The sequence below is a fragment of the Chionomys nivalis genome, chromosome 15 (genome assembly GCF_950005125.1).
Source record: "Chionomys nivalis chromosome 15, mChiNiv1.1, whole genome shotgun sequence".
Lineage (NCBI taxonomy): Eukaryota > Metazoa > Chordata > Mammalia > Rodentia > Cricetidae > Chionomys > Chionomys nivalis.
The window spans coordinates 31,930,001-31,957,398 of record NC_080100.1 but is presented as its reverse complement, the minus strand read 5'-3'; the positions used below and the strand labels follow the sequence as shown (position 1 = coordinate 31,957,398).

The following is a 27,398-nucleotide window of genomic DNA, read 5'->3' as shown; positions in this document are numbered from 1 at the left end:
TTTAAGATATAAAACAGGATGCTCATTTACCTTGACGTAAATTACACAGCTGATGCACAAGATAAGATAGAACTGTACAAAAATATCAGACCTTTGACCTCAGAATAGTGTACAGGATACGCCATCCACAGAGCATCCAAATGCTCTTTCACACACTCAGCTAATTCTAATTATACCTCGTACATGACTGTCACCTTGCAGCAGATTCCATGAATTTCTATGCAAAAGGTTCTTTATACTTGAATGTCAACGAAGCATTTTTATCTAATCATTTTCTAATAAGTCTATGCACACACTCCTAAGTTGTCCCTTTGATAAGTTCAGTTTGAGGTAAGTTAGGAAAACAAGCAATCTAATAACTTTCAACTAGGCAATGTAGAAATGTGGGGCAGGGGGAGTATGGTGGATGCTCCAGGGCAGTAGATACTAAGTGCAATATTCTTCTTTTTAATAAGATGTATACATGGTGCGCACAGCCTATCAACAGTCTTACAGCTTCACAGTAGTAACGAACAGGACACCATCCCAACAGGCCAGTGTTTCCTAATCCTGCAGCCAGGACTGGCTGCTTACAGGGTGAGGATAGCAGGTTAACTCTGACTGAAATGCTAACCACCAGGATCTCCTGCATGGAATGTCTCTAGAAGGAAGAATCTACAGATTGTGGTTTCAGACAATGGTCTTCACATGACTCTAAGATATGGTAACTCCAGAAAGTCCCCCCGGGGTCAATCTGTCAATAAGAGTACACTTTCGTTCATATAGTGACAAGTACGTTTGGGTGTGCTGTGGAGTGGGACCCATAGAGTCTCAGGAAACTCTGGTCATTTTCATGGATTGGGTGGTAGAAATCAAGATAGGTAGGTAGTTTCATTTCCTCACCTGCCCCCATTTCTTTTGTATTTATCAAAGTATAAGTTATCATGTGACATCAAGTCTACATGTGGTGACTTCCTTCACTATGGCTGCTCCGTGGAGGAAAGGAAAATCAATACTCACTACCCCTTTCTTCCTCCATCTCTCTCCAGCTCTTAAATACAGGAATGGGGACCAACTATGCTGATAGGAATTGATGATGAACACAGTGGGTGGGTTTTCATTCTGATGTCATTAGGAAGATTTCTTTTAAGATTTTTTTTGTTCCCAATTTATATGCATAAATCCAATGAATGAGAGATCAGATATTCAGCCTCAAACTGTTACATATAATCTCCACACTCCTTTCTCTAAGTATGCACCTTGAAGCACAAATACCAAACACACAGTCACAGCACTGAGTGTCATTGGCCCCTCCTTTATCGTCATGATTCTCATAGGTTCTCTTTCCACAGGTTAGGAACTGTAGACTCCCCTGGGCCAGATGTTTTCAAAGGGCTGGGACTTGCCTGCCTCCACATGCTTCTCTGCTTTCTCCTTACTGGTGATGGCTAAATGTCTTACTCTGAATTTCTAGATTTGAGGTAAAATTTTAATAATGAGGATAAAAGACACTGAATAAATAGTTCATAAGATTAATGCTGTAATTTAATTAAGGCTGTAGTTTAATGCTATTGCTTTATAAATTCTTTTTTAAAATTATGTAATTTTTAGTAGTATACTACAGTACTTCCATTTGAGAAATGGTGGCATGATAATACCCGTTCCCCTCATGTGGTGTTAGAATTCAGACCCAGGGCCTTGCATGAGCTCCGTGCACTCAACTATGGGACCACACCCAGCCTTGACTGTGGCCTTTTGCAATGTGCTTTGTCTTTCCATTCAGCAGACTTAATGGACGGTGGTGGTTTCTAGATTGTGAGTAGCTAGAGCTTGGGGACCACTGTCCAGTTGGAAGCAAAAGCCCAGGCTATTAATTTTGAAATGTTATCTGCATTTAAAGTCCCTTATGTTCAATTAATTTACATATTGCAATTTCTAAACAGCAGCATCTTGAGGACGAAGCCTTCTTTCAGCTTGGGTGAGGATAAGGACTGGAAAATACCCAGTTGCTGAAGGCTTAAATCTCTCCGGTTTCTCCCATAGAATCTCGGAGGACAGTGGCCTATATGGTTGTCAACTTCTCAAGGAAGGATGCTGCATCTCTGAGGTACAAATACTGTGGGGTGCCATGCCAACCCTTTGGAGTGTCATTAAGGAATCTGGGTTGGAAAACCGGAGTGAAAGATCTGTTCACTGAAGCTGGCATTCACGTCTTAGTCACAAGCTACTAAAGCAATCTGCCTGAAAACCATTTGAGGAGACAAGCGATGGGGAGAAGGATGCTTGAGGGGTTTTAAGAACCAACGAAGAGGGCATAAAATGCTATTTTGAACAATTATTTGCCCAAAGTCACTTCCTTTGGACAACAAACTACACCTGGTACACAAGGTTGATTCTGGCACTGGTACATGAAACGGGCTCTGGCCCTGGGTCCTCCTCTAGTTTGCTCAGCATCGTGCAGAGTAGCATAGGAGTTCATATGGAATTGATGGTGTGTTTAATGAAGATGCTATGAGCACATTGTAATACAATGCTACTCTGTCACAAAGTAATTTTATACAAAGATTTCTGCTTCCCAATTGAGCTTAAACCTCAGTTTATACATGAAAAAGTAGAAGGCCTTCTATGAAAAATATATGCACATTACTTATATATATATTCATATATCTATATTTATAGATAAAAATCATTCTGGCTGCCTAAACAAATTTTATAAAAGTCTCTCTTTCTACAAGCTTTTTTTTCAAGTATACATACATATGCCACACAAAATATTTGGGGTCTAAGTTGTCAAGGATCCTAGTGCTCAGAGAAAAATAGTTTTAAAAATTGCATTGCTGATGTTTGAATTGGATCACAAAAGCTAGAAATGTTTGCTAAAGAAGACTTCTCACTTCACCTTTTTTTTTTTTTTTTGGAGTGTTTTGAGAAGGTTTCTCTGTGACTCCTGAGTGGCTCTTGTTTTTAGTGGCGTGCAGGCTACCCTCTGTATTTTCTTGCTTTCAACTCCTTCCTCCTGCAAGTTTGTATTGCTTTATTCATATTAAAGGATGATTAATCTTAGACATTTAAAATTAAAGGATAAATAATATATAGCATTCTAAGTTCTTGGATTGATACAACCATTTTTTTCAGCATAACTTGAAGTTTGGTTAGAGCGTGTGCTTAGGTGTGTGTATAGATGGTGAACATTGATTTGCATCTCTAGACACCACTTTTTCTACTCTGTAGGATACAGTTTACTTCAGTGGTATGCTACAGTATGTCATACGAGTTGCTAAAATCTGCCACACATTTCTAGGAATTCTGCAATCCAAATAGGGGTTTTTTAGGTGTCTGAAAGTGGCATGCGAAGAGAGCAATGACATCATGGAAGTCAGATATTGGGGTAACTGTCCCTCCTGAAGAACAGTTTATTGAGTAATTTATTCGTGTTCCATTGTTTGTGTGCTCAGGAAAGGGAATGCATGCGTAGTTCAGTTCATACTAGGAGCATCATTGCTTAAGAAAACCAAATCAAAGATACAAGATATTTGGTGACTTATTTTAATTTGTAAGTTCATAAATAGTCCTAAGTATTGCCCAATTTTATTGTCTTAAATAATGTTACATAATTTAGTAATTTCTTGTTTATATGTTCTAGAATATGTCTATAAAGCTAATTTTGGGCATCTTTTATCTTTTTAAAACTCAAAGCCTCTGCATTCATAATTTTTAACTTACAAAATACTGACTAATCTTAAAAGCTTAAATATTAATGAAAGTGAAGACTTATGAGAAGCCAAGGAAACAAACTTCCATCCCTGGTGTTGCTTTTGTGTGCTTATTTTTTTTCCTATCTTAGTAAGTTCTGTCATTTGTTATTCTTCAGTTGTTCTGTGTTTAAATGGTATGTGTGTGTGTATGCAAATGATTACACACAGAGAGACTCAGTTATGACAGTAGAGAAGAGATACCTGGTTCCTTAAATATTTACTACTAACCAGGAATAACGTACGTTAAAAACTGGTCGTTAAGTGGTTTTGGCACCTTTTCGTCTGGTCAACTGCTGTTACTCTCCTTAAAAGTTCAAAATGTCCTCATTTCTGTTTTGTCCTTTTGGCTTAGCAACACTTTTAGTTTAAATATGCACACGTAGAGCTCAGTGTACAAAGTTCAGTCCCTGGTAGTCCCTGATGTCAAATATGAATCTAAATGTATCGATTGAATTTTATTCCCAAAGACATGGATGGAGTTAGGAGTAGGGCTGCTGAGCGGGAGTGTGCTGGAGTTGGGCACCATGGTAACCGAGCAAGAAACACCTGAGTTCTGATGGGAGAAGAAGAGCAGGAGGAAGCCATTACTTCTGCAGCTGGCAAGAGACAGTGAGAATGGAGAACACACCTTCTTTCTTCTCATTTCATGTCCACCTTTCTTCCAGCTAAGGACTTCTGTGGCAACCTCATGTCCATCCTCTACACCTTAGGATCTTATACATAGGACTGGAAAGCTAAAAGGTAGGCTGAACCCGGCCCTAAGATAATTCCTCAGAAATACATTTTTAATAATCCAACCCAAAAACACTTAATTTCTCTGTTGGCTTTTTGTGTTTTGAGGAGAGCAGAGTCCAGGTCTTTTGGAGTATTGACAGGTTCTGGTTCTTATGGTATTCAATCAAGCAGAGAAATGGCTTTGGGGCGGGAGGATCTGCAAATGTTACAGCAGTAGTTCACACATGAAGATACTATACATTCATTCATTGTTATTTATCTTAGAAATGGAGCATCTGGGACTTAATTACAGCAGAGTTCAAGGCCCTTAGGGATTATTTCAGTAACACAGAAGTACACACAGCTGAGTTGTATCTTTCTGTTGGGTTAAGTTTTCAAGGTATAGATTCTTTAAACTACATTTCTTGGTTTCTTTTTTAAATTCTGAGATGCCTTGCTCGAAATCAGTGTGTTCTTAGTAAATCTAAAACTAGCTCAGGAGACTGCTTTGTCAATAATAACATGAAACGTATTTGGAAAATTCAAAAATAAACACTCATATCTTGGGGTTTTAAAAGAACCTTATACCAAAGCATTGAGGAGTCTCCTACTTTAGTGTGACATCTGGAAGCCCCAGCATTAAACAACTGCTCAGCAAAGGTGACTTTAGTCTTTTTGGGTTTTCTATCTATGTTCTTATGGTTCATTAAGCCTCTGGGCATCACACATACATTAGTTATGGTTTTTCATAACTAATCACTGTTATGCTACACAAACTGTTTTAAGTGTCTGTTTGCTTTTTTTCCTATAAAAGAGGTTTGTGTTCTAGAGCTCGATATAAATTAAGCACTTTTACTTTCTGTAAAAGTTTAAATTAATAGACTCAGTGCACTTGTTTTTAAATGACTCTCTCTATTCTACATAAAATTTAAACTCAATTGCACTGTACTCTAAGCACATTGGAAAACACTCTTTCCAACTCCAGAACCCAGGAAGTCACTGAGCGTCAGTTCTGCGGTTTCACTCTATTTTCAGTCCATATTGGATATGGGCTCTGCTGGGCAGATTTTCTCATTAGAACTGGGCGATTTTCCCACTCCATGCCTTTGTTGGCATTTACAAACGCTGAGTACCACTCTGAAGGTGTCATCAAGAGGAGAAGCTTAGTTTACATTGTGCCTAGAGTCACTGTTTCGGTGAACACAAAGCTCTTTTCATGCATCCCTTGAATGCTAGACGTGGCATCTAAACATAAACATACACGTACTGGGGATTCTTCTTAAAAACCCTGTCATTTCACTTACTCAACAAAAATGAGCAATTATTAAAAGTATTTTGCATCACGTTCTAAACCGTATCTTTGGGTACCCTTTTTGGATCATATTTGATCTGTCACTTTCCCAAGGGAGTAATCCCAGCAGCTGGATGATGAATGACATATAGTCATGTGACCATGTCTTTGGTTATATTTCGGAATTTCTTCTCACATGATTGAGGCAAACCTGAGAATAGATCATTGAATAATCATTACTGTCCTCTTTTTTCTCCTGTAAAATATTTCATTTCTCCATTTTCTTCTTTAGCGGCCTTTTGAAGAATCCGATCTGTTGAGAAAATACAAAATATAATACAATGAATTATTTTAATTCAGGCAACAGATGCTAATCTATTTAGATATAATCTAAGTAATCATGCATTATAAAATCTGGGCATGCAACTAATTCAGATAACTGATGTATATTTTATCTGACCAGTTAATACTGAATGCAAATTAGATAATATCTGTCAAACTGCTACTTCATCCTTGGCCATTTCACTGCACCAGCTACAAAGGAAAAACCGTGCACATGTGCAAGAAGCAGTGTTCTGGGAAGTTTAAGACAAGCAAATGACAATGAATCAACATGGCTTCTACGTTGTCATTGTCGTTATTTGTTTTGAAGTGGCAGAAACTTTTCCATCAAGTAACCAATGGTCAGATATTGCAATTCTTAAAGTTTACAGTGAGCCTGGTGGACGGCCATGAGCAAGGTGCCAGGAAAATGTCTGAATTATCTAGATGTCTCTAAGTGGGTTAGAATGTTACACACAAGCTCTCCGATGAGAGGTTGCTTGAAAGACCCCGTGTCATTTACCTATGAATATAGAGCTACTGAGGGTAGGGAAAAGAAATCACATGTGGCTAACGTAAGTCACATCTTGTTATTTCCTGTCACTGAACCATCAGCAAAAGTTATCAGCCTTATGCTTTTATAGTATAAAAACATTTGACACTAGATACGACTTTGGAAGTGACATTGTATTAAAAATTGCCGAATACATTAAATCTCATTTAATTAGTTTAATCTTCTTTAAACTTAATACTTAATAAAACCACCTAAGGGTACTAGGAAAGTATCTTTTAAAATTTGTGTACTCTAATTTTTTTAAATTTGACTTAGTTAATTATTTGGAAATGTAGCATGCCCGTATCACGTGGATCTATGTGTGACGAGCTATGGATTATGGGAGTATGTCTGAATGGTGGTGGTGGTGCAATTTGCATGCAGAGGACAGAAGCTAAACTTGGGCACAGTGCCTTAGGCGCTGTTGATTTTGCTTTTTGAGACAGCATCTTTCATTGGCCTGTTAGACTAATCTGAATAGCCAGAAAAGCCTGGGGAGGGGGAGGGTACTCTTTCCACTACCAGTGCTGGGATTATCAGCACATTATAGATAACTCCATGCCAACATGCACAACTGTTTTTTAAAAGATTTTTATTATGTGTAATTGTGTGTGTGTCTCTGTGTCTGTATGTGGGAATGTGTATGTGAGAGCTGGTGCCCTCAGAGGCCAGAAGTGTCGGATCTCCTGGATCCGGAGTTACAAGTAGGTGGGAGACAATGAACACAGGTACTGAAAACTGAACTTGGGTCTTCTGTAGGAGCAGTACATACTCTTGACTGCTATGCTATGTCTTCTCTCTGGCCACCACCGCTTAGCCATGATGAAGGGTTTGTGTGTGTGTATATGGTGTATATGTGTGTGTGTGATCTTGCCTGGAACTCTGGTCTTCATGTTGATAAGGCAAGCACTTTGCTGACTGAGCTCCCTCCCCAGTCTGGGACTACACACCTAATATATAATGATTGAGCCCTTGCAGACACGGAGGGACGAATGATCAGCAAGAAGTACCTCCAACTTAGGAAGCTTTACTTAGAGCTGGTTTCTGCCAGAATCTAGTTGCTAGAAGATGAGGAAAGGGTGGTAACAGAAAACACAAACTTGGAAACTGCCATGAGGTTGTGTTTTCCTGAACACCAGTCATTTCCTATGAGGCAACTACGGAAGCTCCGGACTTGGATACCAATCATCTTTTCACCTCCGCCCGTGTGCCCCGAGGACAGCAAATCAGGGAGGCTTTCCCTAGAGTGGGAGGCGAGTATTTAAGAAAAGGGTGTGCTGTGTGACACACTGCAGCTCCCATTGCCACCAGGACCAGTAAAGAGGTGTTAAAGCGGCAGGAAAGACGGAGGAGAGAAGAGGTTTTCTGTTTGTTTTGTTTACTTTTTTTGTTCATTTTTACTTTTGTTTTTGTTTGCTTGTTTTGCTCTGGTTTTTTAAAAAATTTTCATGGGGGGGATCACTGCCGTGGGGAGGGAAGAATATGGAGGGACTGGGAGGTGAGCAGAATTAGGGTGCATGAAATTTCCAAAGATTCAATTTAAAAATTATGTTTAAAAATCTGGTTCTTCCAGGCTGTCCAACAGGCTCTTTTTCCTCTAAAGACGCCCAGCCCCTTTTCCAGTCCCCTTTGCTTTAAAATGTTTCTAAACGACCATCTTCGAGCCTGAACTTCTGTGATCTCATCTTTTCCACTCAACAAATCCTCTAAACATGAGTTTTATTAAGGGAAGCTGGATATTTAGACCAGAGATTAAGGGGATGTAATCTGTAACTCCTACAAACTAAACCAGACAATTAGCCGAGGTTCGAAAAACAGAAAAGTTGTTTGTTCTCTCTGGGGCTTTGCTTTTCTGCTTTCGTTTCTGTATCATAAATGATCCTCTTTAGAATAACCTAGTTCAAAACCCGGCGGCAAAGAGGTGATCAGTGTAAAACACGGGACAAGTGTTGGATAAATGAACAGCAGAAAATATAAGATGAAGAAGTGAGGCGTCGCTACCGCAGCCCCGTATCCGCAGGTCTGGACACCTGAAACACCGCAGCACGGAGTCTCAGACACACTGTTGTGCTTTGGTTTTTTCCTATGGGTAATTTTGATGATAAGTTTGATATGAACTAGTCCCAACGAGAAATGAACAATAATGAAAAATAAAATAGAATGATTATAACATTGTATAATAATAAAAGTTAGGCACATGTATTTACTTTTTTAATTTCTCAAAGCGTCTTATTATACTAAATTTTAGTACAGTTGACTGGATCTCAGGACTAAGCTGGGGCTATGGGGAACTATCATTCTCCTTCAATAAATCACATTGGATGAGGAACAATGCTGTAAGATTAATAACTCATCAATGGGGGACTTTGACATAGGTACGAATCAAGTTAGAGAACTTGAAAACACACGTTCTAGTTTCCCACAATTCTTCTGACGGTGGCATTCTGCTTTGTATGTTACTCTGAATTGGATCAGGAACTTTTATTCTAAAACCAAGTAATTTATGTTTCAAAGAATTCATAACCCAGAGCCTTGTACTGTGTAACAATGGAATCTATCTAAAAATACAAAGTTTTGGAGATAAATTGTAAGTTGAATACAGTTGTTCACAAGTTGATACTCTTGGGGAGTCATCAGCTACTTTACCTTTGTTTTAATGTTCACAGGCATAAAATGCAGTTATAATTCATGGCTACAAAAATTGTTGTGTGGACCACAGAATGAGATCAGTGAATAAGTATTCAAAATCTTATCCAGAACATTACTGGCTTTGTGGCCCTGGTGAGCATGCAAAACTTGTCTGTACGTTCACTTCCTCCTCTACAGACTGAGCTTCCTAAGAGTGAAGATGCATTAAGGGAGATTGCTTGGTACCAAGTAATCACCTATTAAGTGCTTGCTCCCCCTGTTTGCCTTGGAATCCCAGTTCTAATTTGGAAGCCTATTACTGAGGTATTTGAGTTAACTAAACACACTGATTTCAACAGCCTGGAGTTGGTTAACTGACCTTTTTGGGGGTGGTAAAAGAAGATCTTAGAAGCTGTAAGCATATATCAATGCAAAATTTGTTAGAAAATGTTCTCATTTTTACACTCAGGCTTTTTCAGACTAAGAATGTAAGAACAGGTGGGTGAAAATTCCGTCTTGTTTGTTTGCTTTAAGCAGAGGTGTGAAGTCAGAGAGAGCACATTCTAGTATCGGCTCTGGCTTTCCTATTCTCTTTCCTAACTAGTATTCCAACTTGTCAGCTCACACAGGAAGGTCACACTAGGCCACATCAGGCCCAGTCTGTAGCAGAGGTGCTTCCCAGTGGGGAAATCACAGTCTGTGTGTCAACACAAGCTGTAAACCAGGCCTTGGGTACCACGGTGTGGCAAAGCTAGGTATTGCAGAGAGCATTTACATTCTGGAACTTTAGAGGAAGAAAGGGATACTGAATGTGATCTGTGTCTTGGGACTTTGCTGGGGAAGAATCATAGATTCCATTTATGGAATCCAATGCTATTTGGGCACATTCTCCTTGAAGGAAATCCCCAAAAGATGAAGTTTGTTATCACAAAAGCCAGGAAGGATGGTGACTAAAAAGGTTCTGTTGTTCGTACATTATAAAAATGAATGTCTAGTCACATTTCCATTTTGTCCTAATTTTATCTAGCAAAACAATGGTGAAATATAGGAACATGTTAATGCCAGTCAGAATTCAAATTCCATATTTAATTAATAAAAACATTGAATTCAACTTTTATATGGATTTTTCTAGTAAGTTCATCCATCCTAAAAGCTATCATCATAGCTCGTTTGAAAATAGAGTGTTCTTACATTTCCCACCCTAAACCATCTTCGTAAATATCTATATCACCTTGAGAGAAAAGAGGTTCCCATTTGGTGATCCCAAAGGATTTGATAAGGGGGTCTCTGAACTTCCCATTCTTCAGTACACCAGCCGAGTATTCTATTACTTGTTCCTTATACAGCCACACAATTACTGCAGAAAATTTTCTGTTTTCTGTTTATGCACCAAAGAAGCATTTTCTCTTTAAAACAGATAGAGTGCTATAGCTAAAACAAAGGTTCGTCTCAGTCATGATGTCCTTCACCAACAAAGGAATTCAATCTTTCTTGTTTTTTTTTTTTAATTTTATTTTTTGAGAAGGGTTTCTATGTGTAACCTTGGCTGTCCTGGAACTCGCTCTGTAGACCAGGCTGGCCTTGAACTCACAGAGATCCACGTGCCTCTGCCTCTTGAGTGATGCGGTTAAAGGCATGTGCCACTACCACCCAGCTGTTTTTCTTACTTTTAAAAGTAATAAATACCCTTACTAAAAGTTTAGTTTATTGCTAAATAGTCCTCAGTAATCCCCCCCTGTAAAGAGGTTACTCCAGGAGTTTGGGATATATGAATTTCCAATTGGAGCATACATTTTTTTTCCTTTGCAAAAATGAGATGTGTAGTACTCATGGTATGAGATATTGCATATTTTAAAATTCTTGCTTATCATCTAAATGCGTATATGCTATTCTATTCGGAAGCATAAATAACTCATAATCTCTTTGCCAATCTTCTGTTGGTGGCTGAAACAGAGTGACAGTGGCCGTGGCGCTTACCTTCCACAGTGCTAGTATGAGCAGCATCAGAAGCAATAGTCCAGCGAAGGCGCTCAGGAGGATGACCCACAGCGGCACTTGGCCCGGGAGCCCATCTTTGGATATTTGAATAGCCAGCTGAAAATGATTAAACCAGGCAGTTAACACTGATAAACACCCCTTAGCACTCCCGGAGCCCGGAGTTATTGCAGGCTATTTTTTTTTCTACCAAACACTGTAATTAATTGCATGACTGTCTAGAAAAAAAACCATCAGGTTTACATTTGAAAATGCCTTTAATTTACTCAAAACGTCCAATAATATCAAATTTATTATCACCAAAAAGTAGAGCCCTTCCAAACAGAATCTTATAGTTTATACAGTCCGACTCACCCAGGTGGGACATCGAAATTTTCCCAGGACAGTATGAGAAAATCATGCCTTTGTCTAAACCAAGTCCTTTGGTTGAAAAAGTCTTGGCTTTAAAAAGTCAAGAATAAAGTACTTCTATTTTTTATCAAGTACTCTGCTTGAAAGGCCTCACTTTTGTTTGGGATTTTCCAATGACTAAGTGAAGAAGTTTTAAAACTTTATATACATATACTTATACAAACACCCGCACACACACACATACACAATATACAGGAATTTTCTGTAAATAGATTTAAGGCAGCCTGCATTGTATAATGTGAGACCTGAAGGGGAAAACTCACAGGCATCCCCTTTGCCACTAATGCGAAAGTGGAAACATCCAGTTGCCGTCATAGGGAAGGAAAACACGGCCGGTGAGCTGTGGGCATCACCTTGTCCTAGCTTCTGAGAGGTAACAAGCCTGAGATCCCATTAGAAGCCAATGCCAAGGAAATCAGAGTGTCTGACAGGAGCATCAAATCAGTCACTGCTTCAGTCCCTGTGTGCAAACATAAAACGCCACGCGCAGGCTTGGAGTGTAATGTGTATTATTTCCAGGAGTGCAGCCGCACCTACCCCTTATTTCTGGTTGCCAGAACACCACGGACAGTCTGGAGTGAGAAGCCGAAAATTTTGAGACACACAGCCTCACTTACCTCCCGCTTTTGGTTGCTGCTGCTTAAAACCAGCGATGTGTTTTGACTCTGAAGTTCTCCCTTTACAGTGAGATTTAAGCTGGAAAAATGTGTCTGAAAGGCAGGTAGGAGTCGTTATTAATGAACCATGCTAATCAAGGTGAGAGATGGTCATATGTGAACAGTCCAATGATCCCATGTGCTGCAATTCACCCATGCAAGGTCCGGCAAGATCAAGGCAACTAAAGATCCAGTAGGGACTGGGGAAGAGGCTTCCTAGCTCCCATCTCTAGCAGAGCAACTGTTGATAGCTGCTGGGGTAGGGAAAGTCACTTTTTCTTTTAAAAAAATATGTCTTAAATTAAAAATATACTTAAATCACTCCCTCCCTCCCTCCTGTAAATCCCTACTCCTTTTCCAGTCATTATCTTTTTCATTATTATTGTTACCTATGAGTAAATATGAACCACAGTGTGCTAAATCTATTTAGTGTTGCTACAAGCGTGACCCTTGGTGGGTTCCCCATGTCCCATGTCAACCTCACACCCATGCATATGGGCAGCACTAATTACAATTGGTGGGTTAAAAAATAAATAAAAAGTTGGGTAAGGAAGATAGGATGATGGGGGTGGTTCTGGGAAAAGTTGAAAGGAGGAGTGAGGTGTAGATAGGATCCAAATACATTGTGTACTTTTGAAAAAGAAAATAGAAAAAAAACTGAGATTGTTCTGTGAGATTAATACAGTGATGCCTGGGGGCACCTCCTCCTTCCTTCCCCACCCCCCACCAAACTGTCCCTTAGATCCTTCTTATAGAATGCGAATAAAAACTTCAAAATCATTTCCAGCCGGAAATCTAGAAAAACAAACTTCAAACTTCGCTTGCCTCTCATGCCTCTATGGTTGGGACAGCTACATTCACATTCCAATAGTGTGGACTACATGTACACATTTAATAAAGATTGTGCGTGAAATTAGCAATATTAAAACGTCACGACTTGCCAAAATATCATCTTAATAGGAACAAACCTAAAAATCTCAGCTTCATAGGATCAACTACATATTTCTTTAAAGAGAAACAAAAAAATACCAAATGCAAGAAACTGTGTTTTAAAACAGCATGCATTCAGATAGATGTGGCTTTATGGGAGATAATGAATATACTTACATAGAAATTTCAAAAATAAATCACTATTCTATAATGTATTCAAGTTCTCTCTTTTGTTAATGATATCAAAAAATGTCACTCCAAAGCCGGGCGGTAGTGGCGCACGCCTTTAATCCCAGCACTCGGGAGGCAGAGGCAGGCGGATCTCTATGAGTTCGAGACCAGCCTGGTCTACAAGAGCTAGTTCCAGGACAGGCTCCAAAACCACAGAGAAACCCTGTCTCGAAAAACCAAAAAAAAAAAAAAAAAAAAAATGTCACTCCATTACTTTTTGAACCTTAACCAGGTTTCAAATTATTAAGATAAGCATAACCTCCAGTATCAGAGAAGTAGTTCTCTCTTGTGGTGCACAGACTGAGGAGGACAGAGCCCTCAGACACTGCATCTGGCAGAGGACTCTGTGGCAACTTTGTTATCGACAGATGGGGAAGATGAGCACCACACAGCTGGTCATAGGTCACATTTTCAGAGACCCCCCTCCCCAGTCTCATGTTCTTTCCACGGCATTGCTGTGGCTTGCACAAACACACTAATAGTGAATTAATACTTAACGATCGGATTCCATAACTGCCTAGTGCAATGTGACCACTTACTTTTATGAATGTTGGTTTCCACAGGATGAGCGATACGTTCACTTGACTCACGTCAGAAGGGATGAGATGGCACGTGATGGTGGCCAGCTTACAGGTGCTGCAATCCTGTTTGATTGTCAGAGAGACATATCAGGGTGCTTGCAATCCCATCCTAGGTTCTATATTTACATGCTTCAGCTAGGTATTTACTTCTAAGCCGACACTGGATGTACTGCGCTTGGAGAGCATAACATCAAAATAGAATTTAGTTTACCTGCATTGTGCCTCTTTTGAGATCTTCCGACTTTGATATTGCCATTTTCTTCCCAGAGTTGATACCAAAAGGATCCTCAAGGCTCCGGGGTTTGCAGTTCACATTCTAAGGAAGGGAAATATTTCCTCATTAGAAAGTGGCAAAGTCCAAGGAAAAACATCAGTTGGTGTAATAACATGAAGAATCTATGAATGACAGCCAGTGATATACATGGAAGATCCATTGGTGAGCGTGCAGGATAGAGAGGCTGCAAGGTACCCACGATGAGTTCCCACTCCACGTGATCATCATTGTTTCTGTGACCCTTGCAATTGTAACAGATGAGAAAGGATGCTAGTAGAATTCTCTATCTCAAGAGTAACATAATTATCAATTTATTATTGCTCAAAGAACAGCTGATAAATTCCAATTATATATACATACATATATATATATATACATATACACACATATAAATTCCCATGATATATGTTAAAGTATACACACACACACACACATACTCTAATGAAAAAGAAAGTGTTAGCATGTTGCTATATGCTTAATTTGATGCCTCTTTTTTTGGACTAGAGGGAAATTCCAGAGATTTTTTTTCCTTGCCGTTAGCAAAATATTTAAATGATTGGAAACTAAATACGACAGTTTCCATGTTTTGTTTTGTTTTGTTTTTAATTATAAGAAGGATTTAGCTTTTCAAAACCACAGGAAAAGAAGGCATAATGTTAAATGTTGAATTCATTCATATACTAGCTCAATAATTACTGTCTGTGTTTCACACATAAACAGAATAATAATATTAATAATAATGAATGTCATATAATAATAATATTTTTAAAACAGCACATAGTCTATTTAGTGCTACAAGCTCAGTGGGGTTGCAATGTTGGGGTTATTTGGGGTAAGTGAATAGTAACCTACTTTTTGTGAACAGCTATGCATGCTTAGAAAAAAATAAGCCTTCCTTATTGAATTGAATGCCTCAAACAAATTAAGTGTGACAAAAATTCCATGTATCCATTAACAGTTAATTACCTAAGATCTACAGGATTATACCATGATTCCAAAAGGGCATGAATAACTGAGTCTTAACAGTCTGAACCTGGAAACATGACTGAACTGAGTCCTTACAGACGTAATTAAATTGAGGTTCTGCGGGTAAGAACATCTTGTATTTCAGAAAACCCCAAATTGAATGGTGGGTGTACAGGAAAACACTGAGGCAAAAAACAAACCCAGAATCCCAGGAGGAATGGAGCCAAGGAATACAGAGAGTTCCCAGCGACACTAGATGCTGGGAGGGAAGGCGTGGTCTAGAGGGAATCTCCATTATCAGCACCTCGATACCAAACTGCTGACCCTCAACATCACTAAATAATTAACTATCGTCTTTAATTACTCATTTTCTGTAGTTTGTTTCAGGAACCCTAGATATTGAACTTACACATTCTAAGTAGTTGACGGGATGTATTAATTTATTTTAAATTAAAAACTTCTTCATTTGTCTTAGACTAACCTTACTTATCACAAGTATCATACAAAGCAGGAGGCGAGGAAGGTAACAGTGGGCTGGACAGATGTCTTAGCAGGTGAAAAGTGCTCACTGCTAGCCCCGTAACATGAGTTCTGTCCCAAGGCCTCTGGTGAAAGACACTTGCTGCCAAGCCTGATGCCCCGAGTCATCCAGCTGCAGGGCCCACAATGTAGAAGGAGAGAACTGACTGGTGGCCCTCTGACCTCCCTTATGGCACAGATATGGCACCCCTCCCAATACAAAATAAGTAAGAAACTGTGATTTTTGAAGAAGAAGGTAATAGAACTGACACCCTGGGAAAGCACACAGGACTTACATCTGAAGACGACCATCCAGTTGGGTATAGTACAGGATAACCATCTGATGTCAAGTTGGGGAATGAGATTGACAGCTGAAGTTCCGGCATTGGGAAATGGCCCCTTTTTCTGATCTATGGGGGAAGAATAGAAGAATAGATATACAATCATCTTTGGCTCTTTCCAAAGCATCCTCTCCATGTTACGTAGAACTCTGGTTCTTTGTTCATCTCTCATGCATATGTGTGTGCGGTATATGCACATTTGTGTCTGTGTGTTCACATGCATGTGGGCACATGCATACATGATCATACACGCATATTTGCGTGGGTGTGTATGTGGAGAGGCCTGAGGTTGGTATCAGGAAATTTCCTCCATAGCTATTTAGACTTTTTCTTTGAGATAGCATTTCTCAATCAAACTCATAACTGTCCAATACACCTAGCATCCATAACTAGCTTGCTCTGGGGATCTCCTGCCTCTGCCTGTCTCAGCAGGCTTGCTGCAAATACAGTCAAGCCGTCATACCCATCCAGAAATTATGTGAGATCCAGGAATATGAACTCTAGTTGTCTTGCTTGAGAAGTATATTAACCCACTGGGCCATCACCCCAGCCATTATCACCCCAGGACTGACCGACCGTATCTCTCACATTTCAGACCAGGGCTTCCACTTCTAGATTCTGGGATAAACGATAATTTTGGTTCTTGTTTTGTTTTGTTTGTTTTTTCATGAGACAGGATTTCTCTATGTAGTCCTGGCTGTCCTGGAACTCACTCTGTAGACCAGGCTGGCCTCGAACTTAGAGATCCTCCTGCCTTTGGCCCCTAAGTACGTGTGCTGTCACTGCCCAGGAACTTTGGTTCTTAATTGATGTTGGTTATATAAATTTCTGAGTCATACACATGAAGGTGGTTCATGATGCTATGTGAGAATTGACCTGATTAATCCAACAAGAAAGTATGAATGCCCATCAATGGTCACAGGTAGTTGCTATTATTATATTGTTTACTCATCCTTTAATTCAGGATAATAGTAGGATTGCTAATACTATGCATGTGGATAATACTAGGATTAGGCTGTCAGTTTGGACACATCAATAATAAACTCAGTCACCAATACTGTGTTGGTATTGAACTAAGAAATCAAAGCATTACCCTTTGTGTCATTTAAGCAAGTGTGAGCCAAATTTGGAATCTCTGTGTTTTTCATCATTTCTGTCTGCATAAGCCTGGATCTACACTGTTTGAATTCTGTTTGTTGGTCCATATCTGTGTCCTTTTATATCTGTTCCTAATAAAGGGTTGCTCTTCCTCTTACTGAACCTCATCACAGAAAGCATCACATGAGGAAGAAATGTTGGATACTTTACTGAAATCTTCAACAGAGTTTTACAAGTCACTGTCTCCAACTGACCCCAAATGACCTAGATATCAAATAAACCACAAACACTATCATGTGATATCTGAAAGTTGCTTTCAGAATTCATTTTATAAACCACTTTTGGCCTATTTATGGTTTCCAGCAAATGATCATCATAACACATATACAAAAATGCGTTATGATGAATCAGGAGCATGAAAGAATCTATAACTTAACATTATAATACATTAGTTGCTGCTTATATAAGAAATTCGAGGCATGTAAGGTTAGTTATTACATTGTTCTCTTACAGGCAGGTTAAACAAACAGGTCGAATACACAGTAGGAGAGCAGTCTTAAGTGTTAAGTGACTTTGAAGTCAGGCTTTAACTCAGGCTGAGCTGTCCAGTGAAAGTATTAGTGGGAAATCAGTAGTGAAAATTATCTTTATTATTATTCTCTAGCCATGTCCACTATCATTTCTAGTGTGTGTGTGTATGTGTAAGGGTGTGTGTGTCTGTGTCTCTCTCTGTGTGTGTTTATCACGTATACAGACATATGGACCTGCTTATCTATGTGCAGACCATGGAAGGTCAGGTGTTATCCTCTATCACACTGTGCTTTATTTCTTTGAGACATGGTCTCTTGCTGATCCAGAAGTTCACCATTTAGGCTAGTCTGGCTAGCCTCAAGCTCTCTGTAGTCGCATGTCTCTGCTCCCCAGTGCTAGGGAAACAGGCACACATAGCCATGTCTGGATTTGTTTTTTTAAATTAAATGTCGGAGTTCTGACACCAGATTTTCATGCTTGCACAGCAGGTGCTCGTAACCGTGGTGAATCTCCTCTATCCAAGGTTTTTGCAGGTGGAGATCACTTACTTGATCCACAGAAGAAAAACTTGGCATGTTTCCAATAACTTTAACTTAGTTAATTGCAATGCTCTTAAACCCATAAGTCATCTCTCACCTCAGCTAGATGGGACCTGCCATCGCTGATCAGGTAAGCCAGACACCCACTGGCTTAGTTCCACAATTGTTCTATAAGCTATGGATACTATCTCACTGGTTATTGATAATCCCGTCTGATAAGCAGGTTGACTTCCATCTTAGTTTCTATGTGTTTTGATCCACTAACTCAGAATCCCTACTTAATGTCCCCGAGTTGGGACCAGTGTGCCCCCTGGCTACCATACAAGTATGATGTCCAGGTTTTATGTATTCTTAATGGCTTCTCTGGGCAATTTATTTAGCCATATGAAAGAACACTTTGATCATTACCAAGAGATGCCAGGACTGCCTAGCCAGTAAAGCAGCCTATATTGAGAGCTGCTCAGATCTGCAGTGATTCCCCATGGCTGCTGAACAATGAAACATTCATCAACCTTGGAACTGTGGAGATTCCTGAAGCTATGCCCGGCCTTGTATAAGAACAAGGTCTGCAACCATCTTAGGGTAATACACCTGGGGTTTGCCTGGCACAGCCTTTGCATTGAATGCTATCTGCTTCTGAAATTCACTCAGGAATCATAAATTCTGATATAATTTCTTTCTTACTAAGAAGTACTCCTTAAAAAAGAAACAACTGGAAAATACTGAAAATAAGAGGAAAACAAATCTCCTGCAATCCAACCACCTTAGCAGAATTTTGCTGGATAAAATTATTTGTCTTTATTATTTGTACAAATAATATAAAACATACACCTCACATACACAGAAACAAAACTTTGTTTATTAAATCTATTATGTTATGCTGCCCCAAAACATAATGGTTACTTGAAAATATGGCTACTGATAGCTAAATAACAATTATAGTATGATCTACAACACCTGTTACCTATGAGAAACTTGCTATGCTAATCATCTGGCTTGCAGAACTGACTTAACTCTTTAGACTTGGATCCCTTATCACTGTTTTATCTATGAGCAGCAACGTGAAAACATTAAAAAATGTTACAAGCATGGAAAACTGATAAGCTACATTGCAGTTAAAATATTATAACATATTGTCTTCCTGCTGAATATGTAACAATGTCTTCACCAAATGAATGACAGTTCATTTAAGTAACTTCATAGTGTTAAGAGTTAAAAAGTTAAGCCTTTTATAAGAGTTCTGCTAAAATTTTTAATCATTAATAATTTCTTAGGGAAATTACCAGTAGTAAGTCACTAGATCTCATCTAAACATGTTGTTTTATTTTTATTCCATTATTTGCATTCTAGATTGTAAAGCAGAAAAATAACCAGAGACACAAAATATTATTATCTATGTTAATATTGCTTATAACAGCGAGCTCCTATCACAAACCTAGAGCCTAATAAGTTACAATGTATGAAGATCTATAAGGGTCAAGTATTTCCCTTTCTTTTGTTTGTATACTATAGAAGCCTAATATTCTGAATTATACAATCATATCTCAGAATTGAGCAAGAGATTGCACTCATAACAATTTCCAGAATGTAGCTTATCATCATAATTTTAGCAGAGAACACAAATTCCACTTAAGAGGAATTTATTTCTCTTGAGAATATGGGAAACTTATTCCCATCCTGTAAGAGAACTTAATCCTTCAGAGCTGACCATTCCCCAAAAGCTTAATACTGGCTTCATTTATAATAGTGTTGTATCACTTGATGAGGGCATATGCACATAAATCATTCATTTGAATTGAATGCTCCTTTCTCCTTGAGTAATACTGAGTTTGTAAGTATTACCCAGTCTAAAACTCCTTGACAGCCTTTTGTAGAGCTCACATAAAGTTTGTAGCAAAGAATTTAAAATCAAAAAAATTAGTGTAGTAGAACCTATCATTGAAGAAGACTGTAGTGGACATATTGGTAATTCACAGTATAATTCACGTGAAAGAGAGCAATAGACAGAAAAGTGACTAGGACACATTGAATAAAGAAAAATATTCCCACAAGAATTTTAAATAATTCATTTCTGAGATTGTCATGAGTCTGTGAAACATGATTTTCTGAGCCATACTAAAACGAATATAAAATATATACACTTTGCGGTTGTAGCATCTGTCTGACAAGAGAGCGACTTCTTTTCTAGAAGTTATTCTTAGTTAATATGTCTTACTATAAGGAAGTTAGAGACTTTGGCTTTTAAAGTTGACTCAAGGTCTAATTACCAATTTGCACTTAATCTTAGCCAGAAGGCCAAGGAGTGATATAATTATCAATTTGGACAAAATAGCATAACATAGTTAAATTACAAAGAAAAATATTCTAGGATGTGGAGATTAAATACGGAAACACTTCCTTGTTTCCTTAATAGAAATAATCTGTTTAGCATATTGACTTAGAGACAGCTTCTTACCATGTAGAAGACATTAATTTCATTTCCAATGTCACCAGTGGAATTAATAAGTTCAGGGAGAGTCTCATTGGCCGCAATCGAGATATGGTGTTCACTTGCAGAACTTAAAAGAATTAATGAGGAAAATAAGATAAAATGCAGCAATGTTTAAGTTTATTCGACTTCATTCTTTACTTAGTCTGTATCACAAGATCCCCTAAAAATATTTGCGGAGTTCAATACAGAGAGATTCTTTTACCCCCAAACCTCAATTAAATATTCGAGGATGCTAACAGTCATCAAATTCAATATGCATTGTTGCTTACTTGACTCCAATATTTTAAATTATATGTAACTTTCAAAGTAGAATTTTACTGTTATAAAGTGAAGAATCTCCATGAATCTGCTAACATTTGAACTAGGGAAAAAGAAATCAAACTAAAATTTGATATATTTAGTCATGCTGAAAGTGAAGAAACTAGTTTTTTTTAAAAGAATGTTTACATTTATGCAATTTAAAATTCCTGTTACTGATAGATAAGAAAGCTCAATCTCCCTACAAAGGTCATGGTCTTTGGATGACCCCGTAGAACTTAAGACTATCCCTCAAAGCAGCACTTCAGCCAAGAGAAGACAAATAAAAGATATTTACAAATGTGTGCCAAAACTCGATTTGAATGGAGTGGAAAGCTGTTGGGAAAAATCTTTGTGCTGACAGAAGCATATGCAGCAAATCAGACAAAAGACAACAGACTTCAAAGGCTAAGGAAGATATGCAAGTCTCTGTGCCCAAGCCTATAACCCTTGCTCTCTGATCTCTCTTAAAGAGAAAGTGCCATGAGAAACAAACAGAATGGTTGGCTGGTAGACTTGACTGGCCTTGACTCTGGCCCCCATTTTTTTCTATACGCATTGCACATATTTATTTAAAAGAGCTTGGAATTCTGCTTCAGTAAGGGACGTCATAAGCAAGGGGCTCTGTGGAGTGGGCATTCACTAACATGACTGGTACTTGAAAAGAAAATACGGTCTGAACGGAAAGAATGGTTTCCCAATAGTGGAAAGAAGAAGTGGCTGACCAATGAGAAGTGCTTTTACCTTGTGCGACAGAATGGGCGGGTAGATCCCATCCCGCAGGATGAGAACAGAGATCCAGAAATATGCTGCTGACCTGTGACTAAACGCTGCATTTTGTCAAGGACTTTGGCTTCTGTTTAGGAGCAAAGACCTGCCATTAGCACATTTTATGTTGATGTTTAGTGCACACAGGTTCTCGAAGGTACAGATGCATGTGGATTTATGGAAGACAACGAACATGGTTGCCAGGCACCACACCAGAATTGTGTACTTGGCAGGTATGGAAGACACTGGATTACCTGCCACTTTAAGTGAGTGGTGATGCTCTCAGCCAGGGACCGCACTGGGAAAACCGTTCCGTGGCCAAAAAGCTGTCAATGAAAAACAGTGACTTCTCCTACCTGTGAAACTGTAGTCCGACTTCATATTTTACTGGGATGGAAATATTTACTTCATTATCATAAAGAGATTCGGGTGGTTCTTCGCTGTCACTGGAAAACACGGTACATTCACATTAGGCATTAAATTTGTTTAGCCACAAACCAGCTCTAAGCATTTGAAAGAGAAGATCCTATAAAAAATTAATAAAATACAAAATCGTAGAATTCTTCATTTGTTTTTATTGCTTCCAAGATGATTCTACTGTGGAGTTAAGAGTTGAAAACCACACTGATTCAGACCCATGTTTAGAAAATTGTGTGAAATAATTAGAATCTACAGGCTTATTATTAAAATATTGAGATAGCTGGACTTCTGTGGCATAAAGACTTGGACACAAATCACCTTAGTTTGAATTTATCACACATGAGGACTTTGTACAGAGACTCAGCTAGGCTCATACAGCTAATTATGGATCTAAAATCTTCTTTTTCTTTCATAGTCTTTCCAAAAGAGCAGTCAGTATGCATGCTATTTCAATTTTTACGTATTTCCTTGATTTGAGGTGTAATTTTCATAATATTTGAAATTTTAATTATGTTTTACACACGTATACATTATATACAAATATGCCTCACACTTATGAACAAAGCATGGAGGAGAGATGTATTTTATGACCAGATAAAGTGAATGGGTCTTGAACACTGGTACCTTTACGTTGTTATTTAATTTCTCTCTGCCCTGGTTTTTCAACTACAAAACAGACAATTTATCACTTAATTTTCTACAGTGGATGTCAAATAAATAGATGCTGAGCTAAACTGAATTGAATAGAATGAGTTAATTTATCCATTAATTATTTTATTGCTTGTTAATTCATTTTCCATCTATGGAATAATGACTAAATGCAGGGGCCATGCTGGTTACTACAACAAAACCACTTGACATCGCAGGACATGTTCTGGTGGAAAACTATATTCAGCAGAAAGTTAAAACCTACTTTAAGTTCTGTATTAGTCTTTTATCGCTTTTTTTCCTTAAAGAAAATATAAGTAGTATATTCTTTCTTAAGCCAGGCTGAATTCAACTTAGAAAAAAAAAAAAAAAAAAAAAAAACCCAAAATAAAACATAAATTCTTCATTCAAGGTGACATCTATTTTTCTTTTTTTTAATTTATTTTTTCCTCTCTTTGCAAATGAATTTTTTTTCACATAATGTATCCTGATTATAGTTTCTTTTTACTTCACTCTTGCTGGTTCTCCCCTACCTCCCATCTTGTCTGGACCCATTCCTTTTTTGTCTTTCATTATAAATCAAAGTTCTCTAAGGCATAATAATAAAATAAAATAAAAGACAAAACAAAAATCGGCACATAAGAGTTGGACAAAACAAACAAAGAAGGAAAAGAGCCCAAGAGAAGGCACAAGAAGCAAAGCCTCACTCATTTGTGCCCTCAGGAATCTCAGGAAAAAATACTAAACTGGAAGCCATCATATGCACACTGAGGAGCTGGTGCAGACCTGTGCAGACCGTGTGCATGCAGCCTCACTGCCTCACTCTCTGTGGCTTCAGATGAGCTTTGTTCCTGTTGATTTAGAGGATTTTCTTTTCTTGCATATGTTCATGATAGTGCCAAGAAGCCTCGAACGATTTGCGTAAGATTTATTGAAGTATGAAAGGGTATCATTAAATTTTAAGTCCGTGTGATGACTCAGTTGACTTTGATAGACAGCTAGCAAATGTTTGGAAATTAGTAGTTCCTGTTGATCATAAATGCAGTTTGGCAGATATAAGTGGTGTATAATTACAAGATAGTCTACAGTTAATATTACCAATGATTTAGTCCAATAGGTTAAAGTATTTGAGTATGAATTTCCCTACTGTTGCTAATTTCTCCTGAGGTATTTTTTGTGAGGCAAAGTGGTTCATGGGCTGTTACTTCTATTGATCTTATACCAGCTTCAAAAATCTGCCTGTGACACTACCAAGTAAAATAATCCAATTACACAAAAGGAATGATATGCACACATACATATATGTTCACACGTACACAGACTAACCTTGTTGCACTTAAATGAATGACTGCATTTTCGGTGAGATGTGATGTATTAAACTGGAATATTATTTTAAAGGTTACCTATGAAATTAAAATAGACATCTTAAAAAACATATCAGAAAAACATCAACTTGGAAAAACCATAGTTTATATAAATTCACTACTTAAATAGAAATCATAAAATTACTTAAGAAACATTACCTTACAAAATACAACCACATCATAAATGCATACACTCAGGTACAATATACGTGTGTACTTCTAAATGTGAGTATGTAATATGCTTTGCATATTGCTGTAGTCTGAATGCTTTATTTTTTCAAAGATTTTATGGTCAATTAAAATCTTAGTTATCAATTAAGTTAAAAGCTTAGTTATCAATGCTAGGGGTGGGTCTTTTTGGCAGGTAGCAGATCATGAACATTCACATGTGTGGGATTAATGGTCTTATGAAAGAGGTACCAAAAAGCTGCCTTTCCTTCTCACTCTCCAAAGATACAGGGAGAAGACATATTTGAACCAAACAAAAAAAATCCTCCTTGAATGATGGGCCTGACATTGTCTAGATCTTGGAATTTTCAGCTCTGTATCTATGAAAAATAGATTTCTCATGCATGCGCTGCTCTATTCCTGCTAACTTTTATAGCAGCCTGGATGCGCTAAGACACATGGTAACAGTGAATTTAATACCTTATTCAAGTCATGGTAACAAGAAGCATCTGTACAAGCCACAAATCAAGATGAACTATTCTACCTATTTTATTACCATAATTTCCCAGATACCAGTAATGAACATATTTGTGGCATGTTAATCATTAAAGTCTCTTCAATATACGTGTTAGCCACCATTATGAAACAGGGAAACACGCTTGATTCATTAATTTTATAGTGTAAAATTTTTTGGATCACTAGACAGTAATCCAAGAAGATAACACAAAATGGCTTAGCTCTTAGAATAATGTATTATGAAAGGACATTGGTTTGTAAGTGTTTTCATGCATAAAACAATGCCAAAGGGAAAATAATGTTTTTCTGTACAGATTTCATATACAGACAGGTCTCTTATGAGAACCTCTACCTGTACACAGGGCCTATGTATGAACCCCAACAGTCACACTAAAATGTAAATTACTCTTAAAACCAAAGATCACCTGTATTTCTTGCCAAATGATTTCATAATAAATCTTATGAATTGTATTTCTTGATCTCAAAACTCATCTTAGTTGGTGCTAACTGAAGTATTTAAAATTTGCACCAAAAAAAATTCCAGAAATACTGAATTAATGGTAACCACCTACAATTATATTTTTATGATTAATATTAAACAGAAAAGTTGTGACAGTTATAGCTTGTGAACAATTGGTGCCCAGTCCCTGCTGTGGACAATGGTTTTACCCTGAAAAGATTTGTTTCTTGTTCTTGTTTAATAAAATGATGATTGACCAGTAGCCAGGCAGGCAGTATGGGTGGGACAACAAGGCAGGAAGTAGAGGCGGGGTGGTGAGAACAGGAGAATTCTGGGAATAGGAAAGCTCAATCTGCAGTTGTGATCCAGACACAGCGGACACATGATGTGACTGCCTCGCTGAAAAAGTTACCAAGCCATGTGGCTAACACAGACAAGAATTATGGGCTGATATAAGTTAAAAGAATTAATAGGAAGCCTTAGCTACTGGGCCAATCAATTTATAATTAATGTAGACCTCAGTGTATTTATTTGGGACTAAACGGCTGCAGAGCTGGGCAGGACAGAAATCTCAGTCAACAAGTCCCAGATGGCATGGGGCTGTGAGGTTAGCACGGCTGTATCATAGTACATATGGAATTTTCTTCCCTCCCATATATAATCTTAATTTACATTTCAAAAGAAGAAAGTGAATTCTTTTAAGGAAGATGGCTTTTCTCTTGCCTTGGAGTATTGTTCTCCATTCTAGTAAAGGGACCTTTATTGGGTGGTTCTTCCCTGTCTCTCTTTATCCTCCACACCTAGCCTGGGTACTTGATCCTTCCTATTCTCCATGGCAGAGATGCAGCCCTGATAAAATGCTTGCTTTATATCCACATGAACCCGAAATACTTAGATGAAAGTCCATATCTTGAACCCAAGAATATTCTAAGCATGAAACTCAATTTGAAATTGCTTGCAAATTCCTCCCATCACCCTTTGTAGAACCTAAGAGAATATTTTGATTTAAGCTTTTATTACAAGCACAAGGAACTGTTGGATAGAGGATGAAATATTTAAGTTCCATGCCTTCCTTGAATGGTGCAGGGAAACTGGCTACTCAGATGCCAAATGTTGGGCTCCCTTAGTACACATCACTAAGTGTAAGCAAAAATCATCTAATTCTTGGAAAAAAACACTAAGAATTTCTAATCATGTATGTGGTAAGAGACTCAAATGTTGACTCTTTGAAGAACACCTACAATGTTAAAGCACAAAAGATAGCCTAATTTAAAAACAGAGGCAGAATGGGACACAGTGGTTTATGCCTGCAGTCCTAGCACTTAGGAGGCAGAGGCAGGAGGACTGCTGAGAGTTCATATCCTGGACTATACTGTAAGTTTAAGACTAGCCTGTGCTTCAATGTGAGAACCTGTCTCAATAAAAATGTATGGTAGCAGGTATTTCTCCAAAGACAGCAAGTGTATGCATGTGTGCATGCATGTATGCATGTGTGTGTGTGTTTGTGTATGTGTGTGATAAAAAATTACTCAAAATGTCGTCATGTGCTGCTAGGGTAATGTAAATCTAAGTTACAGTAAAACATTGCTTCACATTCACCAGAACAATCATCATCATCATCATGGAGAAATTAGAGCTCTCATTCACTACTGGCAGGAACGTACAATGGTGTATCTGTTTATCTATTATTGGTTTAGCCCTTGTATTTGAATATGACTTATTAAACGTTCAGCATTTGATTATGTCTTAGTCTTCCTGAGCTTCTATAACAACACAATTTAACTGTTAATTTATGTCATTCATAAGCACTGGAGGTTTCCTCCTCATCACTCTGGAGTCTGGGAACTCCAAGGCGAAAGCACTAGAAGACTGGAGTGTAAGGGTGGCCTGCTCTGGAGACACTGTATGCCATGTGATGAAACAAACAAATCTCTTAAGCCTCTTGTGAAGCCG

The 27,398-nt window shown here is 38.2% G+C and overlaps 1 protein-coding gene across 1 annotated transcript in view; it reads right to left on the bottom strand.

Moving 5' to 3' along the window:
* The window catches only part of Itga1 (integrin subunit alpha 1), a 146,274-nt gene continuing 118,876 nt past the window's right edge, over nt 1-27,398 (bottom strand). Inside the window, exons 21-29 of the mRNA XM_057789503.1 lie at nt 24,264-24,340; nt 22,226-22,315; nt 20,769-20,871; nt 16,101-16,214; nt 14,257-14,361; nt 14,004-14,108; nt 12,265-12,357; nt 11,219-11,335; nt 1-6,052 (exon numbers count right to left, since the gene is read on the bottom strand). Coding sequence (XP_057645486.1) covers nt 6,008-6,052; nt 11,219-11,335; nt 12,265-12,357; nt 14,004-14,108; nt 14,257-14,361; nt 16,101-16,214; nt 20,769-20,871; nt 22,226-22,315; nt 24,264-24,340 — 849 coding nt within the window. The 3' untranslated portion in view covers nt 1-6,007. The remainder of the gene's footprint in view (nt 6,053-11,218; nt 11,336-12,264; nt 12,358-14,003; nt 14,109-14,256; nt 14,362-16,100; nt 16,215-20,768; nt 20,872-22,225; nt 22,316-24,263; nt 24,341-27,398) is intronic.